Source organism: Lithobates pipiens, unplaced genomic scaffold, assembly GCF_037356315.1.
Source record: "Lithobates pipiens isolate NorthernLeopardFrog02 unplaced genomic scaffold, aLitPip1_a1.2 Scaffold_1, whole genome shotgun sequence".
Classification (NCBI taxonomy): domain Eukaryota; kingdom Metazoa; phylum Chordata; class Amphibia; order Anura; family Ranidae; genus Lithobates; species Lithobates pipiens.
In genome coordinates, this window is record NW_027507685.1 from 151,822,856 (window position 1) to 151,844,193 (window position 21,338).

The window sequence follows — 21,338 nt, forward strand, 5'->3', positions numbered from 1 at the left end:
ATATCTCCTAAACCGTGTAGGTTTAGGAGATATTTCTTGGACCTACAGGTAAGCCTTAATCTAGGCTTGCCTGTAGGTCAAAGTGGTTTGTGAGGGTTTACAACCACTTTAATCCTGTAGTCTATATCTTTCCTGGTTTATTTTGTAATGTACATTTAGAAGCAGAATTTGGATTAAATTATAACCACCGAACAAAAGCTTTCATTGCTAAGCTTGTGCTAAACAGCCAAAATCTAAATATGGGCTGATTATTGTACATTTAGGTAGAGAATGCATTTCCACTTTGATTTTCTAATGTGCAATCATTAATGTAAATCTTTATTCCTTCAGTACTGTGTATAATATAGCCCACACAATATTAAGAAAAAAGTAATATGTTAAATTTTATTTAAAAAAAATGATTTTCTTATTTCTATTTATTGTGTATTGTTTTTATATCTCTGTATCAGCTAAAAAGTATTACAATTTTGATTTTTCATACTTTCTTTGAAGATGTATAAAATCCACAAGAACAAAACACCTTTTTTTTTTCCAATATAAATAACACTTTTGAGAAACCGGTGTTTGTCCATTTTTTTTTTTTTTTTTTCTTTACATGGCAACAAAAATAATAATGGCAGAAGCATTATGTGACAAGAGAATTCTTAACTTGTCTTTACCGATTACTGGAAAAACAGATCATAGGATAATACATTTATGACATGAAAGAAGTGATGGTTCCCTTTTCCATTGCAGCGAGGACTTGACCAGTAAATGCTCCTTAAGGGTTTCGTGTCATGTGTACAAAGATGGAAATGGTAGTTCAGCAGTTGGTTGCAACCTGGACAAGTGCAAGGTTAAATAATAATAAAAAAAAGCAAATTAGGCACTCTAGACAATTGAAATGTTCAGATAATTAGGTAAATATTGCAAAAGCCAGTAGATGGCGCTTCAGGATGACTTTTACATGTTTCCGGTTATTTCCTGAAATAGCTTGCTTTGAGGTTTAGTTTGATTGGAAACGATCAATAATGCATGAGTCATTGCTCTGATGACTCAGTGAGTTCTGTAAACAGGCATCTTTCAGCATATCTAAGAATGCTACTGTGGTTCAAATGAATGTGAAAGAGGCTAGCTCCAAAACCTCATTTAATTTAAAGTGTTACTAAACCCAGTAGTATGAAAATAGTTCATCTGCGCCCCCCCCCCCCCCCCCCAACAGCTTATAAAGCTTCTTTTTACATTAAAACACTGTCACTATATACCTTCTTGGATGATCTGTATACCACAATTAGACGATAAACTGCACAATTTCTCCCGTGCTGAGAGTTCTAGGAGGAGATTTTCACTACAGCCTGTATACACACCCACATGTGTGATGTCAGTATCATGTGACCTGGCTAGCTCTGAGAACAAGAAACTTTTCTCTCCAGTATAACGGACACAACTGAGCATGTGCAGGTCGGTTACTCTGCCTGTGTTAGCTGGCCTTCCTCAGAAAGACAGTGCAGATGGAAGGATCTATGCATAAAGGTTAAAACAGCCTTTTTACACAATGCAGAGGATTAGATTTACCCCTTAAGTTCCACAGTGAGTATAACAAGCATGCTATGCTTACATATACAGACCGATTTTACTGTTGTGGGTTTAGTAACACATTAAGGCCCCTTTCTCACTGGGGAAGTGGGTGCGTCAGTGCTTTACCGTCAATTTTGCAGCACTATTCAGCCGCTAGCGGGGCACTTTTAGCCCCCCCCCTCCCGCTAGCTGCCGAGAAAGGGTTAAAACCACCGAAAAGCGCTGCTACAGCAGCGCTATGCCGGAAGTATAGCCACACTGCCCCCACTGATTTCAATGAGCAAGAGTGGTGTATTCACTGCTTCAAAGATGCTGCTTGCAGGAATTTTTTTTAACGTCCTGCAAGCGCAGTGATCCAGTGTGAAAGCACTCAGGCTCTCACACTGGAGAGACAGGAGTGGCGCTATTTTTAGCGCTGTAGCAACTGTAAAGCGCCTCAGTGTGAAATGGGTCTAAGGGCAGGTCCTCTACTGCTCACTGAGGTTCCTGCATATGATTATAAAGGCAAAAGGTTTTTTGTTTTGTTTTTTTAACTTAATGCATTCTCTGCATTAAGGTAAAACAACTTTCAAAACCTGCTTCCTCAAGCCCCCCTTAAACACTTACAGGAGCCCAATCTCAATCGAGGGCTGTGCCTGTATGCAGCAACACTTTCTCTTTTTCAGGAGACTCAGCAGCAGCGGGAACCATTGGATCCTGCTGTTGTCAGCCAAATCCTGTGAGCGGGACTACTTAGAGAGGAAGAAGAACCAAGATCGCTGGCGGGGGACACCAGATGAGGAGGTGCAATACCATTGTTATAAATATTATGAATCAATACTTTTAATAAAAACTTTTTTTTTTTTATTTATCTTAGGAAGTAATCTTTTGCCTGCCTTCCTCTGTAAAAGGATTTACTCTGGACTGGTATACTGTATAGTTTTTAAAAACTGATTTTTGGCAGCTCAAGCGAACCACAAAGAGCATTTATGCTCTTAAGGAAGGTGGCCTATGATGTGTCATGCATATTTAGACTTAAACCAACTCTGTAAATGAGTGTGCCCCCCAAGGTCTCAATCTGGCACTGACAATGCTCCATTCTAATGATTTACTAATCTAACTCATCCTGTTATAGTTATCGGATGACACTTTGCTTTCCCAACTGTCAAACCCATCTGTCACTGGCCACTTTTAAGAGGACTAGTATTGCATTGTGGAGTCCAGGAGACAAAACTCTGTTTTGGAAAGCAGAGTGTGGCCCTGAGAATGATGTGTAGCTGAGATGGAGGCACATCATGCAAGTAAAAGATAGGGGAGGGGCTTGACTTAATAAAAAGTCAATAGCTTGCCCTAATAGCTTACTTGCACTTTAAGGCTCTTACCAGTTCTCTGAACTCCAGGTGGTGTTTTCTGATTCCATGACATGGAAGGAGTAAGCATGTCGAGAGTTTGAGGAAGTGTTCAGCTCACTTTTGTGGACAACCTCTCCTTGAATCAGCACTAAGCTTCCTGGACATAAGAAAAGGGAGTTTAACCTCACACACAGTTACTTCAATATCATTCCCTTTGCAATCAGTGAAACCAAGATTGTGACTTTCTTTCAAAAATTTGTGGCAAACCTGGACGACTGATGAGCAAACGGTAAGAAAAATATATAAGCAGAAGTTTGCCTTTGCTGGAAATTCCCAGACACTGTCACCAATATGTGAAAATGCAGGTCATATGTCAGTGTGCTGCCACCAATATGTGACAATGACACTATGGCCCTCACACTGCACAAATATTTTCCAGCTCCTGGGACCACAATCTAGATTCCAGAAGATGGAAAACCATCAACACTGGATTTAGTGACCTACCCCGTGAACCTGTTACACACCAAACCGCTGGCAGCATGTGCTTTATCAGTAACAAAAATTCACAATAGCTGCAATACCAATAATAACTTAACCACTTCCCATACTTAGGCAGAGGCGAGATAGAGAGGACCTGTCACGGCCAATGCTATCACAAGTGACGTTGTTCATCTCTTGTGATAGCAATAAAGTAAAATCCCAAGAAAAAATAAACAGTGTAAAAAAAAAAATTTTTTTTTAATAAAATCAATAATACAACATTTAAAGCGTCTACGTACCCATGAGCAAATGCACACATAAAGGGTAATCGCACCACACATGACAGGTATCGCTGCGAATGTCAAAGAGAGCAATAATTCTAGCACCAGACCTCCTGTTTAACTCTAAATTGGTGCTCCGTAAAGGCTTTATAGAGTCGCATATGGATAATTTAATGTACGGTAGTTTGTTACCACTCCACGGGCATGCACAAATTTAAAGCATTACATGTGGGGTAACATCTTCTATATTTTACAATAAAATTGGGTAATCTATTTCCAAAACCGATTTTATTCTCCAGGGCCTCTGCTTAAAAATGATATAATGTTTTGGAGTTCTAAATAATGACTTTTACACCTATGAGAGAAATGTCAGGATGAACTCAGACTGTAGGTGGTTAAGAAATGTCTGTAATACACACTGTCACACCACAACAAAATTATTGTATTTTCACTATGCAGCAGTGTGCACATGTTCTATGAAGATATCTCCATTATAGCCAGCGTTATGAAAATTGTGCATACTTGGAGAACAGCGCTGTTTTAAAGGACAACCTTGGGTCACAGAAAGCCAGCTCTAACTGCGTATTGGTCTAAATGTTTTACTGCGGCCAATTATGACCAGCATTAAGGCCTATTAAGCTTGCTGGAGGTTTTATTGCCCACCTGATACCAACTAACAAATGTAATTATCTGCACTGAAGTAGGTCAATAACGGAAATGTTTTAACACAAGTCTTTCAGACTAGCCATTAGCAGTTTACTACAGGCTATAGCCTATTTGAGCAGACCTACCCGATCCCATTAGCTAACCTAAGGCCCTTCCTCCTCATGGAACTTATGATATGGACAGATCGTATGATCTCTGCTAAGAATGTTTAATGACATTCATGATGATGGTTGTATAATATATGAGAATCTAAATTCCAGGCTATATCCAATTAAAGTGGTTGTAAAGTCAGAAAGTTTTTTATCTTAATGCATTCTATGCATTAAGATAAAAATCTTCTGTGTGCAGCAGCCCCCCCTAATACTTACCTGAGCCCACCTCGAACCAGCAATGTTGTAGGATAGACTTGGCTGCCTGGGACTCGCCCTCCTTAATGGCTGAGACAGCAGCATGGCACCGTTGGCTGCTGCGGCTGTCAAAGTCAATGATCCAATGAGGATAGAGAGGGGGCGGGGCCAAAGCACGGCTCCGTGTCTGAATGAACACAGAGTTGCAGCTCGGCTCGGGTGCCCCCATAACAAGCTGCTTGCTGTGGGAGCACTTGGCAGGATGTAGGTGCCAGGCGCACCAGCAAGGGACCCGAGAAGGGGAGGATCTGCGCTGCTTTGTGCAAAACCACTGCACAGAGCAGGTAAGTATAACATGTTTGTTATTTTTGTAGAAAAAAAAATTGAGAGTTTAGTATAAATTTAATCTTAAAAATGCTCCCTCCCCTTGCCTAACACCTATGCTAACTAATCTGTGTAAGAAAGATGTATATACTTTCCTATTTTCAGGCCGCTGCAGTGATCCCGCTCCCCTGTGTCAGCCGGGGGCGGCTGTAGGGGAGAGGTGAGAGTGGACAACAGATGAGCCATTGAAGCCTATGGGTAACATCACCATTCCAGGCTTTACTAGCGAGCAGTTGCTAAGTACTTGCTCTTATCCCCTGCAGATGCTGCTGGCTGACAGGTGGGAGATCATGTGACCAGACCGGAGCAGGCTTTCTTGCACAGAATGGTCAGCATAGGGGTTAGGATTGGGGAGAGGGCAGTTTTAAGATTAGTTAGGTATAGCCTGGAATTCCACTCTAAAATTAACCAAAAATGTAAACAGGATAGGGGTACCACTTTTTTTTTTATCACTGAGGTTTTTGTGATGATTAATGTCACAAAAATCACACTAGCAGGATTGTCAGATCTAGGGTTAAAAACAGAGGAACTTATATACAAAGCTCAACTTTCTCACCCATCATACCCATCAGCTGTCATGGCTAAGTTATTATTATTTTATTTTTTTTGTTAGGTGAAATTTGCAAAGCATTTTAGCTGTAAATAAGGCATACATAAAATAGTTATGCAAGTAATAGAATCCTGTTTTCATGCTTGTTTAAAATGGAACCTTTTTATCCTTCATTCATTTGTATAGCAGAGCCGTATTCCTGCCATCCAGTGTAACACAGCTCACCCATAAGAATGAATGGGGGCACAGTGCACATGCGCACCCTGAAGATGGGCCTGTTAGAAAGGCTGCATGATGTCGGGCAAGGTCCCACAGTGAGATTCACTGAAAGGTAGAGCAAGGTAAAAATTTTACATAGCAAAAATAAACTTACACTTTAAGAGAAAACTGTTGGATTTTAACTAATAAAGCACAATGATGATTGGTAATGCTATTAAACCGGGGCAGTGGCTGTTTATGTGGCCTTACGGAGCATATTTTCCTTAAGATTTTAAGACGGATATAAGATGAATTGATGATAGTTGCTTGGATATTTTATCTTACCTTCCACTGGAGCCATATTCCAGGAGGTGATGAGTTCTACATGATGGATTTAAGTCTGTTTTTAACCTAACCAACTATATAATTGCGTAGCCATGTATGAGAGGAATGGAATCACCTTTTGGCACTGGAGCCGGAACAAACAGTTCTTCATTAAAGTGTGGCTCTTCTCCAATGAACTCTGTACAAGGGATCGTGCCAGGCGGCGTGCGCAACATGCGGCGTGAAATTCCAGCTTTTTTGAAACAGAAAAGTAAACATTGGTTAACCACTTTAAGACCGGACCATTTTGCTGGTAAATGACCAGAGGTCTTTTTACACTTTGGCACTGCGCTGCTTTAACTGGTAATTGCGCGGTCATGCAATGTTGTACCCAAACAAAATTTGCGTCCTTTTCTTCCCACAAATAGAGCTTTCTTTTGATGGTATTTGATTGCCTCTGCGATTTTTATTTTTTGCGATATAAACGTAAAAAGACCGCAAATTTTGAAAAAAAATGATATTTTCTACTTTTTGTTATTAGAAAAATCCAATAAACTCAATTTTAGTCATACATTTAGGCCAAAATGTATTCAGCCACATGTCTTTGGTAAAAAAAAAGTCAATAATTGTATATTTATTGGTTTGCGCAAAAGTTGTCACATCTACAAACTAAGGTACGTTTTCTGGAATTTACGCAGCTTTTAGTTTACGACTGCCTATCTCATTTCTTGAGGTGCTAAAATGGCAGGGCAGTACAAAACCCCCCCAAATGACCCCATTTTGGAAAGTAGACCCCCTAAGGAAATTGATAAGAGGCATGTTGAGCCCATTGAATATTTTATTTTTTTGCCTCAAGCGATTGAATAATGACAAAAAAAAAATTTTTTTTTTTTTTTTACACAAAGTTGTCACTAAATGATATATTGCTCACACATGCTATGGGCGTATGTGAAATGACACCCCAAAATAAATTCTGCTGCTTCTCCTGAGTACGGGGATACCACATATGTGGGACTTTTTGGGAGCCTAGCCGCGTACGGGGCCCCGAAAACCAAGCACCGCCTTCAGGCTTTCTAAGGGCGTAAATTTTTGAGTTCACTTCTCACTACCTATTACAGTTTTGAAGGCCATAAAATGCCAAGATGGCACAAAACCCCCACAAATGACCCCATTTTAGAAAGTAGACACCCCAAGCTATTTGCTGAGAGGCATGTTGAGTTCATGGAATATTTTATATTTTGCCACAAGTTGCGGGAAAATTACAAACTTTTTTTTTTTTTTTTTTTTTTCACAAAGTTGTCACTAAATGATATATTGCTCACACATGCCATGGGCATATGTGAAATGACACCCCAAAATAAATTCTGCTGCTTCTCCTGAGTACGGGGATACCACATATGTGGGACTTTTTGGGAGCCTAGCCGCGTACGGGGCCCCGAAAACCAAGCACCGCCTTCAGGCTTTCTAAGGGCGTAAATATTTGACTTCACTCCTCACTACCTATTACAGTTTTGAAGGCCATAAAATGCCAAGATGGCACAAAACCCCCACAAATGACCCCATTTTAGAAAGTAGACACCCCAAGCTATTTGCTGAGAGGCATGTTGAGTCCATGGAATATTTTATATTTTGCCACAAGTTGCGGGAAAATTACAAACTTTTTTTTTTTTTTTTTTTTTTTCACAAAGTTGTCACTAAATGATATATTGCTCACGCATGCCATGGGCATATGTGAAATGACACCCCAAAATAAATTCTGCTGCTTCTCCTGAGTACGGGGATACCACATATGTGGGACTTTTTGGGAGCCTAGCCGCGTACGGGGCCCCGAAAACCAAGCACCGCCTTCAGGCTTTCTAAGGGCGTTACAGTTTTGAAGGCCATAAAATGCCAAGATGGCACAAACCCCCCCCAAATGACCCCATTTTGGAAAGTAGACACCCCTAAATTTAGGGGTACACTAGTGAGACTAGGTAATAAATGGCGGGTGCCCTGAAACTATAAAAAAATAACTAACCAACCAGCGTCACCTGTAACAGTTATATGGTGATCACTGGTGAAAGGGTTAACTAGGGGGCAATCAGGGGGCTTTATGCGGTAGTATATGGGGGTCCCTGGCGCTATAAAAAGCTGCGGCGAACCTAAATACCTACTTGCCTAACTAGCGTCACCTGTGACACTAATACAGCGATCAGAAAAACGATCGCTTATTAGGCTGGGTTCACACTGGAGCGATGCGGGAACGCCACGAATGCGCGGCGGGTTCCCGCATCGCATGCCTCCCGGCGGCAGTTCACACTGCCCTATGCGAACTGCTGGGAGTGTCAGTGAAATGTTACTGACACCCCCAGATCAGTTCGCATATCGCAGTGCGATCTGAAAACTCGGATCGCATGGTGTGAACACCCATGCGATCCGATTCTGCTGCGGGCCAAAAAAAGGGTCCCGTGCGAATTTGCGGCGGGTGCGGCGAATGGCTGAACTCGAATCGCACAGAGATCGGATGTGATTTGCACTGCAGTGCGGTGCGAATCACATCCGTTCTCAAACCGCTGCAATCTGAACCCAGCCTTAGTGACACTGGCGACGGGGGGTGATCACGGGGTTAAACCTTTATTGGGGGGGTTAGGGGGGTACCTTAGAACTAAAGGGGGCTAACCCTAACTGCCCTAACAGTTATTAGTCACAAATGACACCCGCCGGGTGATCAGGGGGTTAAACCTTTATTAGGTAATAAATGGCGGGTGCCCTGAAACTATAAAAAAATAACTAACCAACCAGCGTCACCTGTAACAGTTATATGGTGATCACTGGTGAAAGGGTTAACTAGGGGGCAATCAGGGGGCTTTATGCGGTAGTATATGGGGGTCCCTGGCGCTATAAAAAGCTGCGGCGAATCTAAATACCTACCTGCCTAACTAGCGTCACCTGTGACACTAATACGGCGATCAGAAAAATGATTGCTTATTAGGCTGGGTTCACACTGGAGCGATGCGGAAACGCCGCGAATCCGCGGCGGGTTCCCGCATCGCATGCCTCCCGGCGGCAGTTCACACTGCCCTATGCGAACTGCTGGGAGTGTCAGTGAAATGTTACTGACACCCCCAGATCAGTTCGCATATCGCAGTGCGATCTGCAAACTCGGATCGCATGGTGTGAACACCCATGCGATCCGATTCTGCTGCGGGCCAAAAAAAGGGTCCCGTGCGAATTTGCGGCGGGTGCGGCGGGTGTGGCGGGTGCGGCGGGTGCGGCGAATGGCTGAACTCGAATCGCACAGAGATCGGATGTGATTTGCACTGCAGTGCGGTGCGAATCACATTCGTTCTCATAAACCGCTGCAATGTGAACCCAGCCTTAGTGACACTGGCGACGGGGGGTGATCACGGGGTTAAACCTTTATTGGGGGGGTTAGGGGGGTACATTAGAACTAAAGGGGGCTAACTCTAACTGCCCTAACAGTTATTACAGTCACAAATGACACCAATGCAAAAAAAAAAAAAAAAAAAAAAAAAAATGACATTGGTGTCACTGTGACTGGGGGGCAGGGGTAATTGGGGGGGTGATCGGGGGGTAAAGGGGGGGTGTGAGTGTGCCTGGCATGTTCTACTGTGTGTGTAGAGTGTTGGTGCAACTCACCGATCCGCTCTCCTCCGTGTCGGAACGGAAAATACCGACACGGAGGAGAGAATACATCACTTCCTCTCCTGTGTTTACATTACAGGAGAGGAAGTGATGTCACGGGGGATTTCCATTCGTCGAGAGCGATCGCGAGGGGGTGGCCATGAATGAATGGCCGTCCCCTCATCCCTGATCTCTCCCGAACGAATGCCGACCGCCGCAGGCACCGGGGGGGGGCCCGATCGGGCCCCCCACCCGCGGGCAGGCATGGACTTATATATACGCCAATATGCCTGCCCGTGCCATTCTGCCGACGTATATCGTCGTGCGGCGGTCGGCAAGTGGTTAAAGCACATGTAAAGGGCAAGTTAAATGTTTACTTTTAAGAACAACAGAGGCCAAGTTGTTGCTCCTAATTATCCTCATCAAAGCTATCATAGAAGAGGTTTTAGCTCAAAATGAGGAGATAGGCTTACCATTATGCTCTAATGTTGGGCATTGGAGCATGTGCAGTATGGCACAACCCTCCATATTGCAGGAAACTAAAGTACAGCTTGGCCCTACAAAATGACCAATATCACGGTTGCCATTTGTCCCTGTTTGCTGGGGACAGTCCCAGCTTTGAGGGGTCTGTCCAACAAATAAGTGAATGTAGGGGTATAGTCCGACCAGCAATACAACCATCCCAATATGACGTTGCTGGACTCCGTAGCTGACTGAGCATGTGCAGCAATACTGACAGGCTGGATTTCTTTTTTAGGTTTTTGGAATTTAGAAGTGTAGGAATTTTTAAAATGTATACTTGTAAAAGGATACAGAGGAGAGAGCAGAGGGATGAGCTTGTCATTCTACTGCTGCTCCTTCACTGCCCAATTGCAAGTTAAAAGCAGGGAGGTGACAAGGCTGTATTGATGAACTTCAAAAGAAGAGAAAAGTCAGGTCATGAACTTGGCTCTACTGTCTGGCAGGACTGGATCATTGTAAAAACAAATACTTTGATGAGCAAAACATCCCCTATATACAGTATCCCAGATAGCAAGCCATTGTGCTCATGAGCGCCTGTGGCGCAAGACCAAGTCTCAGAGAGATTTCAACCAATATAAATCTGCCCTCCAAAACTACAATTCTAGCCTCCTCTCTGCCAAGCAGAACTATTTTATCACTCTCATCAGCAACCTATCATCCCGCCCCCGTCAACTCTTCTCTACTTTCAACTCTCTACTTCGTCCTCCACCACCTCCACCCACCAACTCACTCACTGCCCAGGAGATTGCTAATCACTTCAAACAGAAGATTGATACAATTCGCGCAGAGATCTCTACTGTTCTAATACCCCCCACGCTTTACACTTCATGCCCACAGTCACAATCATTACTTCCCTCTTTCAACCCCACCACTATAGACGAAGTTGCTAAACTACTTGGTAATGTCCACCTTACCACCTGCCCTCTGGATCCTGTTCCCTCGCAAATGCTACATTCACCCTCTGACTCTATGCTACACTCTCTAACTCACATCTTCAATCTCTCACTCTCTTCTGGCATCTTCCCCAACTCTCTAAAACATGCACTTGTCAAACCCATACTTAAAAAACCCTCACTGGACCCATCCAATCTTAACAACCTACGCCCCATCTCCTTGCTCCCCTTTTATCCAAACTACTCGAACGTCTGGTCTACAACCGACTGAGTGACCACCTCGCTGATAATGGCCTTCTTGATCCCCTTCAGTCTGGATTTCGTCCCCAACACTCCACAGAAACTGCTCTCCTAAAACTAACAAACGATCTACTAACGGCCAAAACCAATCGACATTATTCTGTACTCCTCCTCCTGGACCTCTCTGCTGCCTTTGATACAGTTGACCACCCCCTCCTTCTCAAAAAACTCCACACCTTTGGTCTCTGTGACCGTACTCTACAATGGTTCTCTTCCTACTTATCCAACCGCACCTTTAGCGTTTCTTACAACTCTACTTCCTCCTCTCCTCTTCCTTTCTCTGTTGGGGTCCCCCAAGGTTCTGTCCTTGGACCACTCCTATTTTCAATCTATACCTCCTCTCTGGGTCAACTGATAGCCTCCCATGGCTTCCAATACCACCTCTATGCTGACGACACCCAAATCTATCTCTCTACCCCTCAGCTCACTCCCTCTGTCTCCTCACGTATCACTAATTTACTATCAGAAATATCAGTCTGGATGTCACACCACTTCCTCAAAATCAATCTATCCAAAACCGAACTTATAATTTTTCCTCCCCCATATGCCCCTTCCCCTGATCTCACTGTCAAAATTGATGGCACAACCATAAGCCCATCCCCTCATGCCAAGATTCTAGGTGTAGTCTTGGACTCTGAACTCTCCTTCAAGCAACACATCCAATCACTGTCCAAATCTTGCCGCCTCAACCTCCGCAACATCTCCAAAATACGCCCCTTTCTAACCAATGAGACAACAAAGCTCTTAATTCACTCGCTGGTCATCTCTCGCCTTGACTACTGCAACTCCCTCCTCACTGGCTTACCTCTACATAGTCTAGCACCTCTTCAATCCATTATGAATGCCGCTGCCAGACTCATCCACCTTACCAATCGCTCGGTGTCTGCTACCCCTCTCTGTCAATCCCTCCACTGGCTCCCGCTCAGCCAAAGAATTAAATTCAAAATACTAACAATTACATACAAAGCCATCCACAACTCTGCCCCCAGCTACATCACTGGCTTAGTCTCTAAATACCAACCTACTCGTCCTCTTCGTTCCTCTCAAGACCTCCTGCTCTCTAGCTCCCTCATCACCTCCTCCCATACTCGCCTCCAGGACTTTTCCAAAGCCTCCCCAATCCTATGGAATGCCCTACCCCAATCTGTCCGCTTATCTCCTACTTTATTAGCTTTTAGACGATCCCTGAAAACACTTCTCTTCAGAGAAGCCTACCCTACCCCCACCTAACTGTATCTTCATTTTCTCCATCAGCTCATCCCCCCACAGTTAAAACCTTTTGTTTCAACTTGACCCTCCCTTCTAGATTGTAAGCTCTAACGAGCAGGGCCCTCTGATCCCTCCTGTATCGATTCGTATTGTAAGTGTACTGTCTGCCCTCATATTGTAAAGCGCTGCGCAAACTGTTGGCGCTATATAAATCCTGAATAATAATAATAATAATTGTACTGCAAGTTTGAAAATGGCTTGCTAGGCTTCACAAGTTTGTTGCACAATCGCAGCAAGTCGCATTGCATGACTCCAGATCAACTTTCTTTGCAAACATTCTGCAAGTCTGCTGCAAGTTCTGGTTCAGTTGTGTCATGCAATAGTCATCCCACCACAAGGGGCACTGTGGCTGAATCTTCATGCTGTAGACTCACCAGTGCAACTTGTCTCTTGCTAGAGACTTGCCACGCAAATTTGCAGCAAATTGTTAAAGTGTCAACAAAAACTTGTGCTTCAGGTGCTCTGCAAGTGTACAACTTGCCAATGAAAATGTGCAGCAACTTAACAGACTTACAATTCAAACCGCCACAAATTTGTAGCAAGTTATCCTTGATATCTGGGATGTGCTCCATCTGCACTTTTAGTGTTTCCCAGATAGCAAGGATAACTTGCCACAAATTTGTGGCGGTTTAAATAGTAAGTCTATTAAATTGCTGAGACAAGTTGCAGTAGTGAGTCTACAGCAAGATCTCTGCAAGTCACAGTGACCCCCTGTGGTGATATGACTATTGCACAACATAACTGAAGCAGAACTTGCAGCAGACTTGCAGAATGTTTGCACAGAAAGTTGGTCTGGAGTCATGCAATGCAGACTTGCTGCACTTGTGCAACAAACTTGTGAAGCCAGGCAAGTCCAGCAATAGCTTAGAAAATCATATTCAAACTTGCAGCTCAAATGCTTTCTATCTGGGTTGCCTGGAGTACAGATTTACAAATATAATATTTTGCAGCCTACCAGTCCTTAGACGTGGTGGCAATTTTTTTTTTCTGCCAGAAATGCAGTGTAGAGTAGCCCTAGGGGAACAATGCTTCTTCTCCATAGATAAAATACAAAGAGTGAGCATGGTCACCCTAGGACAGGATGTGTGTTAATGGTGCGATCATAAGCAAAAATAAAGGGGAAAAAATGAATGCAGCCACCACACAAGAACTGATTGGCTGCAATATATTACATTTTTGATTTTGGGTTAGATACACTTCATCAGCCATGTACATGACAAGGAATTAAAAATAAATTGTCTGTGTGGTTTAGGTTTTAATGTTGAGAATTAGGCCTACCATGTTGACAAACAAACAAAGTTGTTTATAAATTATATAGTTAACCAGTGCCCACAGTTCAGACTAACACGGGGCAAAAGGGGAAGCTGCCATGAGCCCGGTCGTTGGGCCCATAGCAGCTGCCCCTTGAGGCAATGCTGCTCGCAAATAATTTTTCTGGCTTTGCCTATTTAATTTTACTATGAGATGCCGTGCGATCGGCATTGCATAGTACTTTGTTCCTCCTTTGCCTTGTGCTGCATAGCGTGACCTCGCACCTGACATTAGGGCATCACGCGCCAGGTTGTTAGGGCCAGATACGGACGTCAGCAGCACACAGTGACACTTGTTATAGAGAGTTGAAGTGTGCTATGATGACTGCTTTGCTTAGTAAATGGGATGTTTTACTGGCAGTGTCCTGTACAAACTACTGCCTGCAGGGAATACTGAGTCTTTCATCCTTTTCATGCTGGATCAGGTTTATTATTTTTCATATGCATGGTAGAATGCACATTATGTGCTAACAGAAAATATGATTTACGGACACTGCCCACCAGGCTTGTGGCAGGTATCTCAGCAGAGTTTGCTACAAGCAGTGAGTTTCATATTATCATATTATGAATATTTACTCATTACTGTGGGCAGAGCTGTTACTTCAAAGCAAAGCTCCAACAAAACTTGTCATATTTTATGTAATATACTTATCTCTTATTATTATTATTATTTATGGTACTTCTATAGCGCTGTCAAATTACGCAGCGCTTTACATATACATTGTACATTTACATCAGTCCCTACCCTCAAGGAGCTTACAATCTAAGGTCCCTAACTCACAATCAAATACTAGGGCCCATTTAGACAGAAGACAATTACCCTACTAGCGTGTCTTTAGCGTGTGGGAGGAAACCCACGCAGGCACAAGGAGAACATGCAAACTCCAGGCAGGTAGTGTGGTTGGGATACGAACCAGCAACCCTTTTTACTGCTAAGCGAGAGTACTACCGACTACACCACTGTGCCACTCATCTCCTATAATCATAAACACCGTCTAGTGGCCATAATGCTTTACTTTGTTCTCAAAGTGGTTGTAAACCCTTACAAACCACTTTGACCTACAGATAAGCCTAGATTAAGGCTTACCTGTAGGTCCAAGAAATATCTCCTAAACCTACGCAGACACTGAGCGCGCCGCTGATAACAGCGATATGCCGCGAGTAGCAGCTCCCGTGCGCATGAGCGGGAGTGACGTCATCGCAGCTCCATCGAATGACAGCGCCGGAGCAGTGAGACCCACCAAGAAGATGGAGGCTCCGTACACAAGGGGACAGCGGTGACTTTGCTGGCTCCTGTGTCAGGTAAGTGACACATAATGGACTACTATGCGATGCATAGTAGTCCATTATGCTTAACCTTTGCAGGGAATCAAAGAGGAAGTAAACCCATCAGGGTTTACTTCCTCTTTAAAGCGGAGGTTCACACAAAAATGAACCTCGGGTTTTCGGAAACCTCCCCCCCTCCGGTGTCACATTTGGCACCTTTCAGGGGGGAGGGTGGTGCAGATACCTGTCTAAGACAGGTATTTGCACCCACCTCTAGGCATAGACTCCCGTGGGAGTCTACGCCTCTTTCTGTCCCACCTCGCTGTCTGTGAGGACAAACATGGGTCCCAGAGACAGCAGGGGCCATTCAGATTGCGCAGCGTGACTCACACTTGCACAGTAGGGAACTGGGAAGTGAAGCCGCAAGGCTTCATTTCCTGATTCCCTTACCGAAGATGGCGTCAGCAGCATCCGAGGACCGAGGGACAGTTCGGCCTTGGGTGCCAACATCGTTGGCACCCTGGACAGGTAAGTCTCCTTATTTTAAAAGTCAGTAGCTGCTGACTTTTAAAAATAAATTTTTTGTGGGACTTTTGCTTTAAATACCTAATTCAGGAAAAAAAAACACAATATGGCCACTAGATGGCGATTACAATCATACAAACATAATTATATTATACAGAATATGAGAGAATTTTTTATTTTTTTTGACAAGGCAGAATGTGATCCCGCTTGTACAAGCATAAAGAAACAAGATCATTAACAAATTGTAGTTTTACATTTGTTTTTACTGGCCTGACTTACAATACTAAATCTGGCAGCAGGAAGTTTTACAACGCAACCCTTCCTAATGTCACTATTTATAGAAGCTGCTTCCAAATATAAATTAGTCAGCTTATAAGCAGCTCACCAAAGTATAGTAATCTAACGAAAACTCTGCTTCAATCTTCTACCCAATTATTCCTCCTGTGGGAGTTGCAATCTTGCCTCTTGCAGAGCATAGAGGAATGGGAGTCAGGCTGCCAACCAAAGCAGGCATGACAAAGACAATTCTTCTCTTCCTGTGATAGTGATGTGTCACTGCTCTCAACATAAGTCAGGAGCCAGAGAAAAGGTTGGAGCGATAGGGGTTTAGAGCCTGACTTTTGACATAAAGTCAAAATTTGCATATAGGGGACAGCACTGTTTTGTCTGTTTAAGCTGCATGTTTTGAGATAAGAAAGAACCTGTTTTAAACAGTTAATGAAGAAGGTACAACTTTACCTACATGCTCAGGAAATAGGTTTACTTTCATTGTACTGAATCTATTGTGACCATTTAAAGCAGAACTCCAAACAAAAAAAAAAAGTTAAAAATAATAACCAATTTACAGATAAACCAGCTTTTGTTGCAATGTTTAATTTTAATGCAGAGCTTTCCGACGCAGTACTTCTTTTTCACCACAAGATGTCCTCAGTGTGATAGTTCAGAGGACATGGGTTGAAAGATGCTGGCTAAGTTCATCCTGGGCCCAGCCTGCAGCTGAACAGTGAAAGCAGATCAGCGATGATCTAATTTTTCTGTCACTCTGCTTTCTCCTCCTATCAGAATGTTCCTCGTCAGCACATTAACTTTTTTGTCCCTTTGTGCACCTTCAGCTACTTACACTGCCTACATTCAAAATATGTTTATTGATTACAGATCCACATTACTTTGTATCATTACCATCTGCCTAGAGTTAAAGGGGTTGTAAGCCTTTGAGGGTTTTCACCTCAATGCATTCTATGTATTGAGGTGAAAAACTTCCTGTAATGCTGCAGCTCCCCCGAGCCCCGTTTTACTTACCTGTACCCCCACTATCTCATCCCAGGGATGAGCACACCAGCAAAAGTCTGCTTCTCGGGTCCTGATTGGATTGATTGATAGCAGCGCATCCATTGGCTCCCACTGCTGTCAATCAAATCCAATGACCCAGGGGGCGGGCCGAGTCATACATTCCGCTTCTATGGACGCTTCTCTCAGGGGGTTATCTAATGCAGTGAGGAGCCGCCGAGGGACCCCAAAAGAGGATGTTCGGGGCCACTCTGTGCAAAATGAGCTGCACAGTGAAGGTAAGTATGATATGTTTGTTATTTATAAAAACAAAAAAACAAAACAAAGCGTTAGTGTCACTTTAAGCTTTAATCAAGTCTGTGTAAATTCAGTTTTTAGGCAGAATATACAAGCCAGTAATTTGTTCTTTAGGTTTAAACTAGGCGGTTGGGGGGAGCAATAAAAACTCAAGGTTGAGATGTGTTTTTAGCACCCCTCCCCCTCTTAACTTCAATTGCAGCAAATGTGATCTCATGGCGCGGTCGCAATCTTTTGCTTCACACACATGGCAAAAGCTATCCACCATATCATGAGTAGTGGGTGGCAAACGACCCATGCAAACAAAAAAAGGAATGCACACATTTACAGCTTGTTTGTTTGGCAAAAATGTGTTTAAAACAGGCGGAGAGTAGGCATCGCATTGTGGTGGGTTTAGCCATACTGCTGCTAGTTAAAATAATCCTAAAATTGTGGAATTTGAGCACTGTGTTGATGTAATATTGTAAACAATCAATGAGGAAATGTACTATTCCATTTTGCCTTACCCTTATGGGAACCTGGGATGAACCACAAGCAGCCGTTATGTTCAGTTGCATCTTCAACAGCAATCCAGAATCCTATGATCCGACCAAGGGGCTCCGTGTGCAGGAAGGTGGCATCCTGGTGAGGTGTGACTGGTGCAAAAATTAAGTGGGTTTAAACAACAAACAAGCAGAGCTGACAAAATAAAATCATTTACTGTGGAGTTCTTTATCAAGGTTGGCTCTGAGAAGAACATCTAAACACAAGAACAAAAATCTGGTAAAACCAAAAAGTGAAGTATGTTATAGAGAACAAGAAAAGTTAATTGTTCCTATACAGTACCATGAAAAATGACTTTTTGTCTTGAAATCCTCCCAATATATGTATGTGTGTGTGTTTGCCCATGCACTCCTGTGTATACAACCTCATATCTTTATATCTGCAGTGTCAGTTCTAAGGCACTGCTGACTCTGAGTGCTAGCCCAAGGAGATCTGGAGTGAGATTTGGTGCTATCACTACCAGGAGTGGCTGGGCAGGGGCGCCACCCCCTAATTTGCATGTGGGGCACTGGACTCATGTTTGTATGATTTTTTTTTCTTTCTTCCAAGCACATGATTAGAGCCTGAGGCTCTAAGTGGCTTGAAAAAGGTCAGGATCGACCAATTGTGACAATAGCAAATCAATATTGGCTATTGTTTTCTGGCTTCTCCTCCTGGCCAGTCAGGACAGGAGGCAGATCGGGTTGGCTGGGAGGAGAAGCCGAGGAAGCCACGGAGGGGTGAGTGCAGGGGGACTGTGCCATGGAGGGGTGAGTGCGGAGGGACCGTGGAGTAGCGAGTGTGGACGGGGGGCGGGGGGGGTTTGTTTACCGCCGCCCCAAAAAGTTTAGCACCAGCCACCACTGATCACTACTGTGCTGATCACTGTCCTCTTTGCTGAAAGCTCTGAATAAGGAAGCAAAGCCCTGCTTCTATCAAGATATCTATCTCCACACAGAGACACAGTGCAGTACAAGGCATCGTAAGTCTGTAATAGGAATAGATCAGTTTTATGAAGACAACCGGCAATAGCGGTGACTAGTTGGTTGCCTTTTACCGACCTTTCTCCTGGGCACAGCTTCCAGAGTTCGGTTCTTCTAATATATTCCAGTTCGTAGATGTAATGGCTACATTGGTTTTCTTTTTTGTTAAGCTAATAATGTTTTCAGCAGTTACCTGTTGATATTGCTAGAAATTCAGTGTTCTGGTATATTCCTGCGAGTTGAACTGATATCTCCAACAATGTTACCTTTCTTTCAAGCTAACTTCTCTACTACTAATCCCCCCGCCCATCATGTATTGGAGATGGAGAGAAGGAGGTGTTTATATCCAAACCAGAAGAGCACCCCCTCCATAGATACAATGCAATGAGTGAGCATTGTCACCTTAGGACAGAATGAATGGAAATCGCAAGATCATTAAGTGGAAAATATAAATAAAAACGGAAAAAAGGAAACTGCAGCCACAATATTAAGGACTGAAAAGCTGCAATATAGAGAATTTTTGTTTTTAGGATTTGATTTGTTTTAAACAGTTATTTGTAAAAGAGGAATGGTTGTGGATTAAAAACACATCTTTGCTGCTAAGATTACAGGATAGACCACCTAGTATTTGTAGCACTGGATCTGAGTATAGCTGATAGAAAAGAACATTTAGCCCCCATGCACACAGAGCATAAAAGCACCTCTGTGTAAGACTATTAGGGGATTTACTGAAACGGAATCTGCTGCAGCTGTGCATAGTAACCACTTAAAGTGATTGTAAAGTCTCCTTTTTTTTTCTTTAAAAATAACAAACATGTTATACTTATCTGCTCTGTGCAGTGGATTTGCACAGAGCAGCCCGATCCTCCTTTTCTCTGGTCCCTCGCTGGCTCTTTTGGCCCCCTCCCTCCTGTCAAGTGTCCCCACAGAAAGCTGCTTGCTATGGAGGCACCCGAGCCGCAGCTCCCTGTGTCCATTCAGACATGGAGCAGTGGTTCGGCCCTGCCCCCTCTCTCTCTTCTCATTGGCTAACTGACTTCGATTGACAGAAGTGGAAGCCAACGGTGCAGCTTTTGTGCCTCAGACAAACGTACGGCTGAAGCACTCGTGGACATCGCTGGAGGAAGATCGGGCTCAGGCGAGTATTAGCGGGGCTGCTGCACACAGAAGTTTTTTTTTTTTATCTTAATGCTTAAAATGCATTAAGGTCAAAAACCTTCCGCCTTTACAATCACTTTAAGCTTAATTTAACAAGCTGAAATTGGAAGCTGATTGGTAACTATACACAGCTGCACCAAATTCGATGTGCACCAATTTTAGTAAATACACCCCCCCCCCCCCCCCATGTGTACATGCACATGTAGCCATATAAAAGAGGTGAGCCTACAGGCTGAAAAGAAACCCACTAAAGGCACACTCAACAGCTGAAGAGCAAAAGTGAAAAAAAAAATGCAGAATATGCCTAAATCCCAGATAGTAATGATAACTTGCCACAAATTTGTGGCAGTGTTGAATTGTAAGTCTTGTTAACTTGCTGAACATTTTCACTGGCAAGTTGTACACTTGCAGAGCACTTGAAGCACAAGCTCTAGTTGTACACACGTTTCCACTTTGTAGCAAATTTGTGTGCCAAGTCTCTAGCAAGAGCAACGTTGCAGTGGTAAGTCTACAGCAACAGCTCTGCAGGCCACAGTGCCCCTTGTGGTGGGATGACTATTACACAATATAACTGAACCAGAACTTGCAGCAGACTTGCAGAATGTTTTCGAAGTTGATCTGAAGTCATGCAATGTGGACCTGTTGCAATTGTGCAACAAACTTGTGAAGCCTGGCAAGCCTAGCTATGGCTTAGTCATTTTCAAACTTGCCGATCAATTGCTTGCTATCTGGGAATGTGTGTAAATGCTAGAGGTATAATAAATAATATTCTGGCCAATAGAATGCATTAATGCTCAAACACTAAACAAATCTAAACGCATGTAAAATATGTGCCTTTTAGCACTTTTTAAGCAGCACTTTTCTGTTCTGGAGTTCAGAGGGCCGTTAACAGATGCCCCATGTGCATGAGGTCCAAAGGCTAACTCTACCATTCACAACATATTACACTCATACTTAGGGTGTAACATGTAACACTGCCAAGTGAACTCTCACCCCACTCCCTAAAAGCCCCCCATGACAGGGTATGGGAGTTCTTCTCCTCTGCAAAAGCTGTCATTTTTTAATTTTGTGCAGCTGTGCGTGGCTCCACCCTCACAGCTGTGTCATTGATTCATAGAGATCTGCGAATGAATGAATTACAGGTCTTGTCTGCAACCACAGAAGACAGACTTGTAGTTCTCAATAGAATACAAGTGTGGTGATCCCAACACTGATAGTCCATTGACACTGCCTCCAGCAACCCAACTAAAAGCCTGTACCTCTG

At 43.4% G+C, this 21,338-nt stretch overlaps 1 protein-coding gene across 1 annotated transcript in view; it reads right to left on the reverse strand.

Moving 5' to 3' along the window:
• Window positions 1-358: 358 nt before the first annotated feature.
• PHYHD1 (phytanoyl-CoA dioxygenase domain containing 1) overlaps window positions 359-21,338 on the reverse strand; it is a 44,263-nt gene continuing 23,283 nt past the window's right edge. Inside the window, exons 8-11 of the mRNA XM_077478590.1 lie at window positions 17,918-18,046; window positions 6,255-6,371; window positions 2,919-3,045; window positions 359-820 (exon numbers count right to left, since the gene is read on the reverse strand). Of these exons, the coding sequence (XP_077334716.1) occupies window positions 775-820; window positions 2,919-3,045; window positions 6,255-6,371; window positions 17,918-18,046 (419 nt within the window). The 3' untranslated portion in view covers window positions 359-774. The remainder of the gene's footprint in view (window positions 821-2,918; window positions 3,046-6,254; window positions 6,372-17,917; window positions 18,047-21,338) is intronic.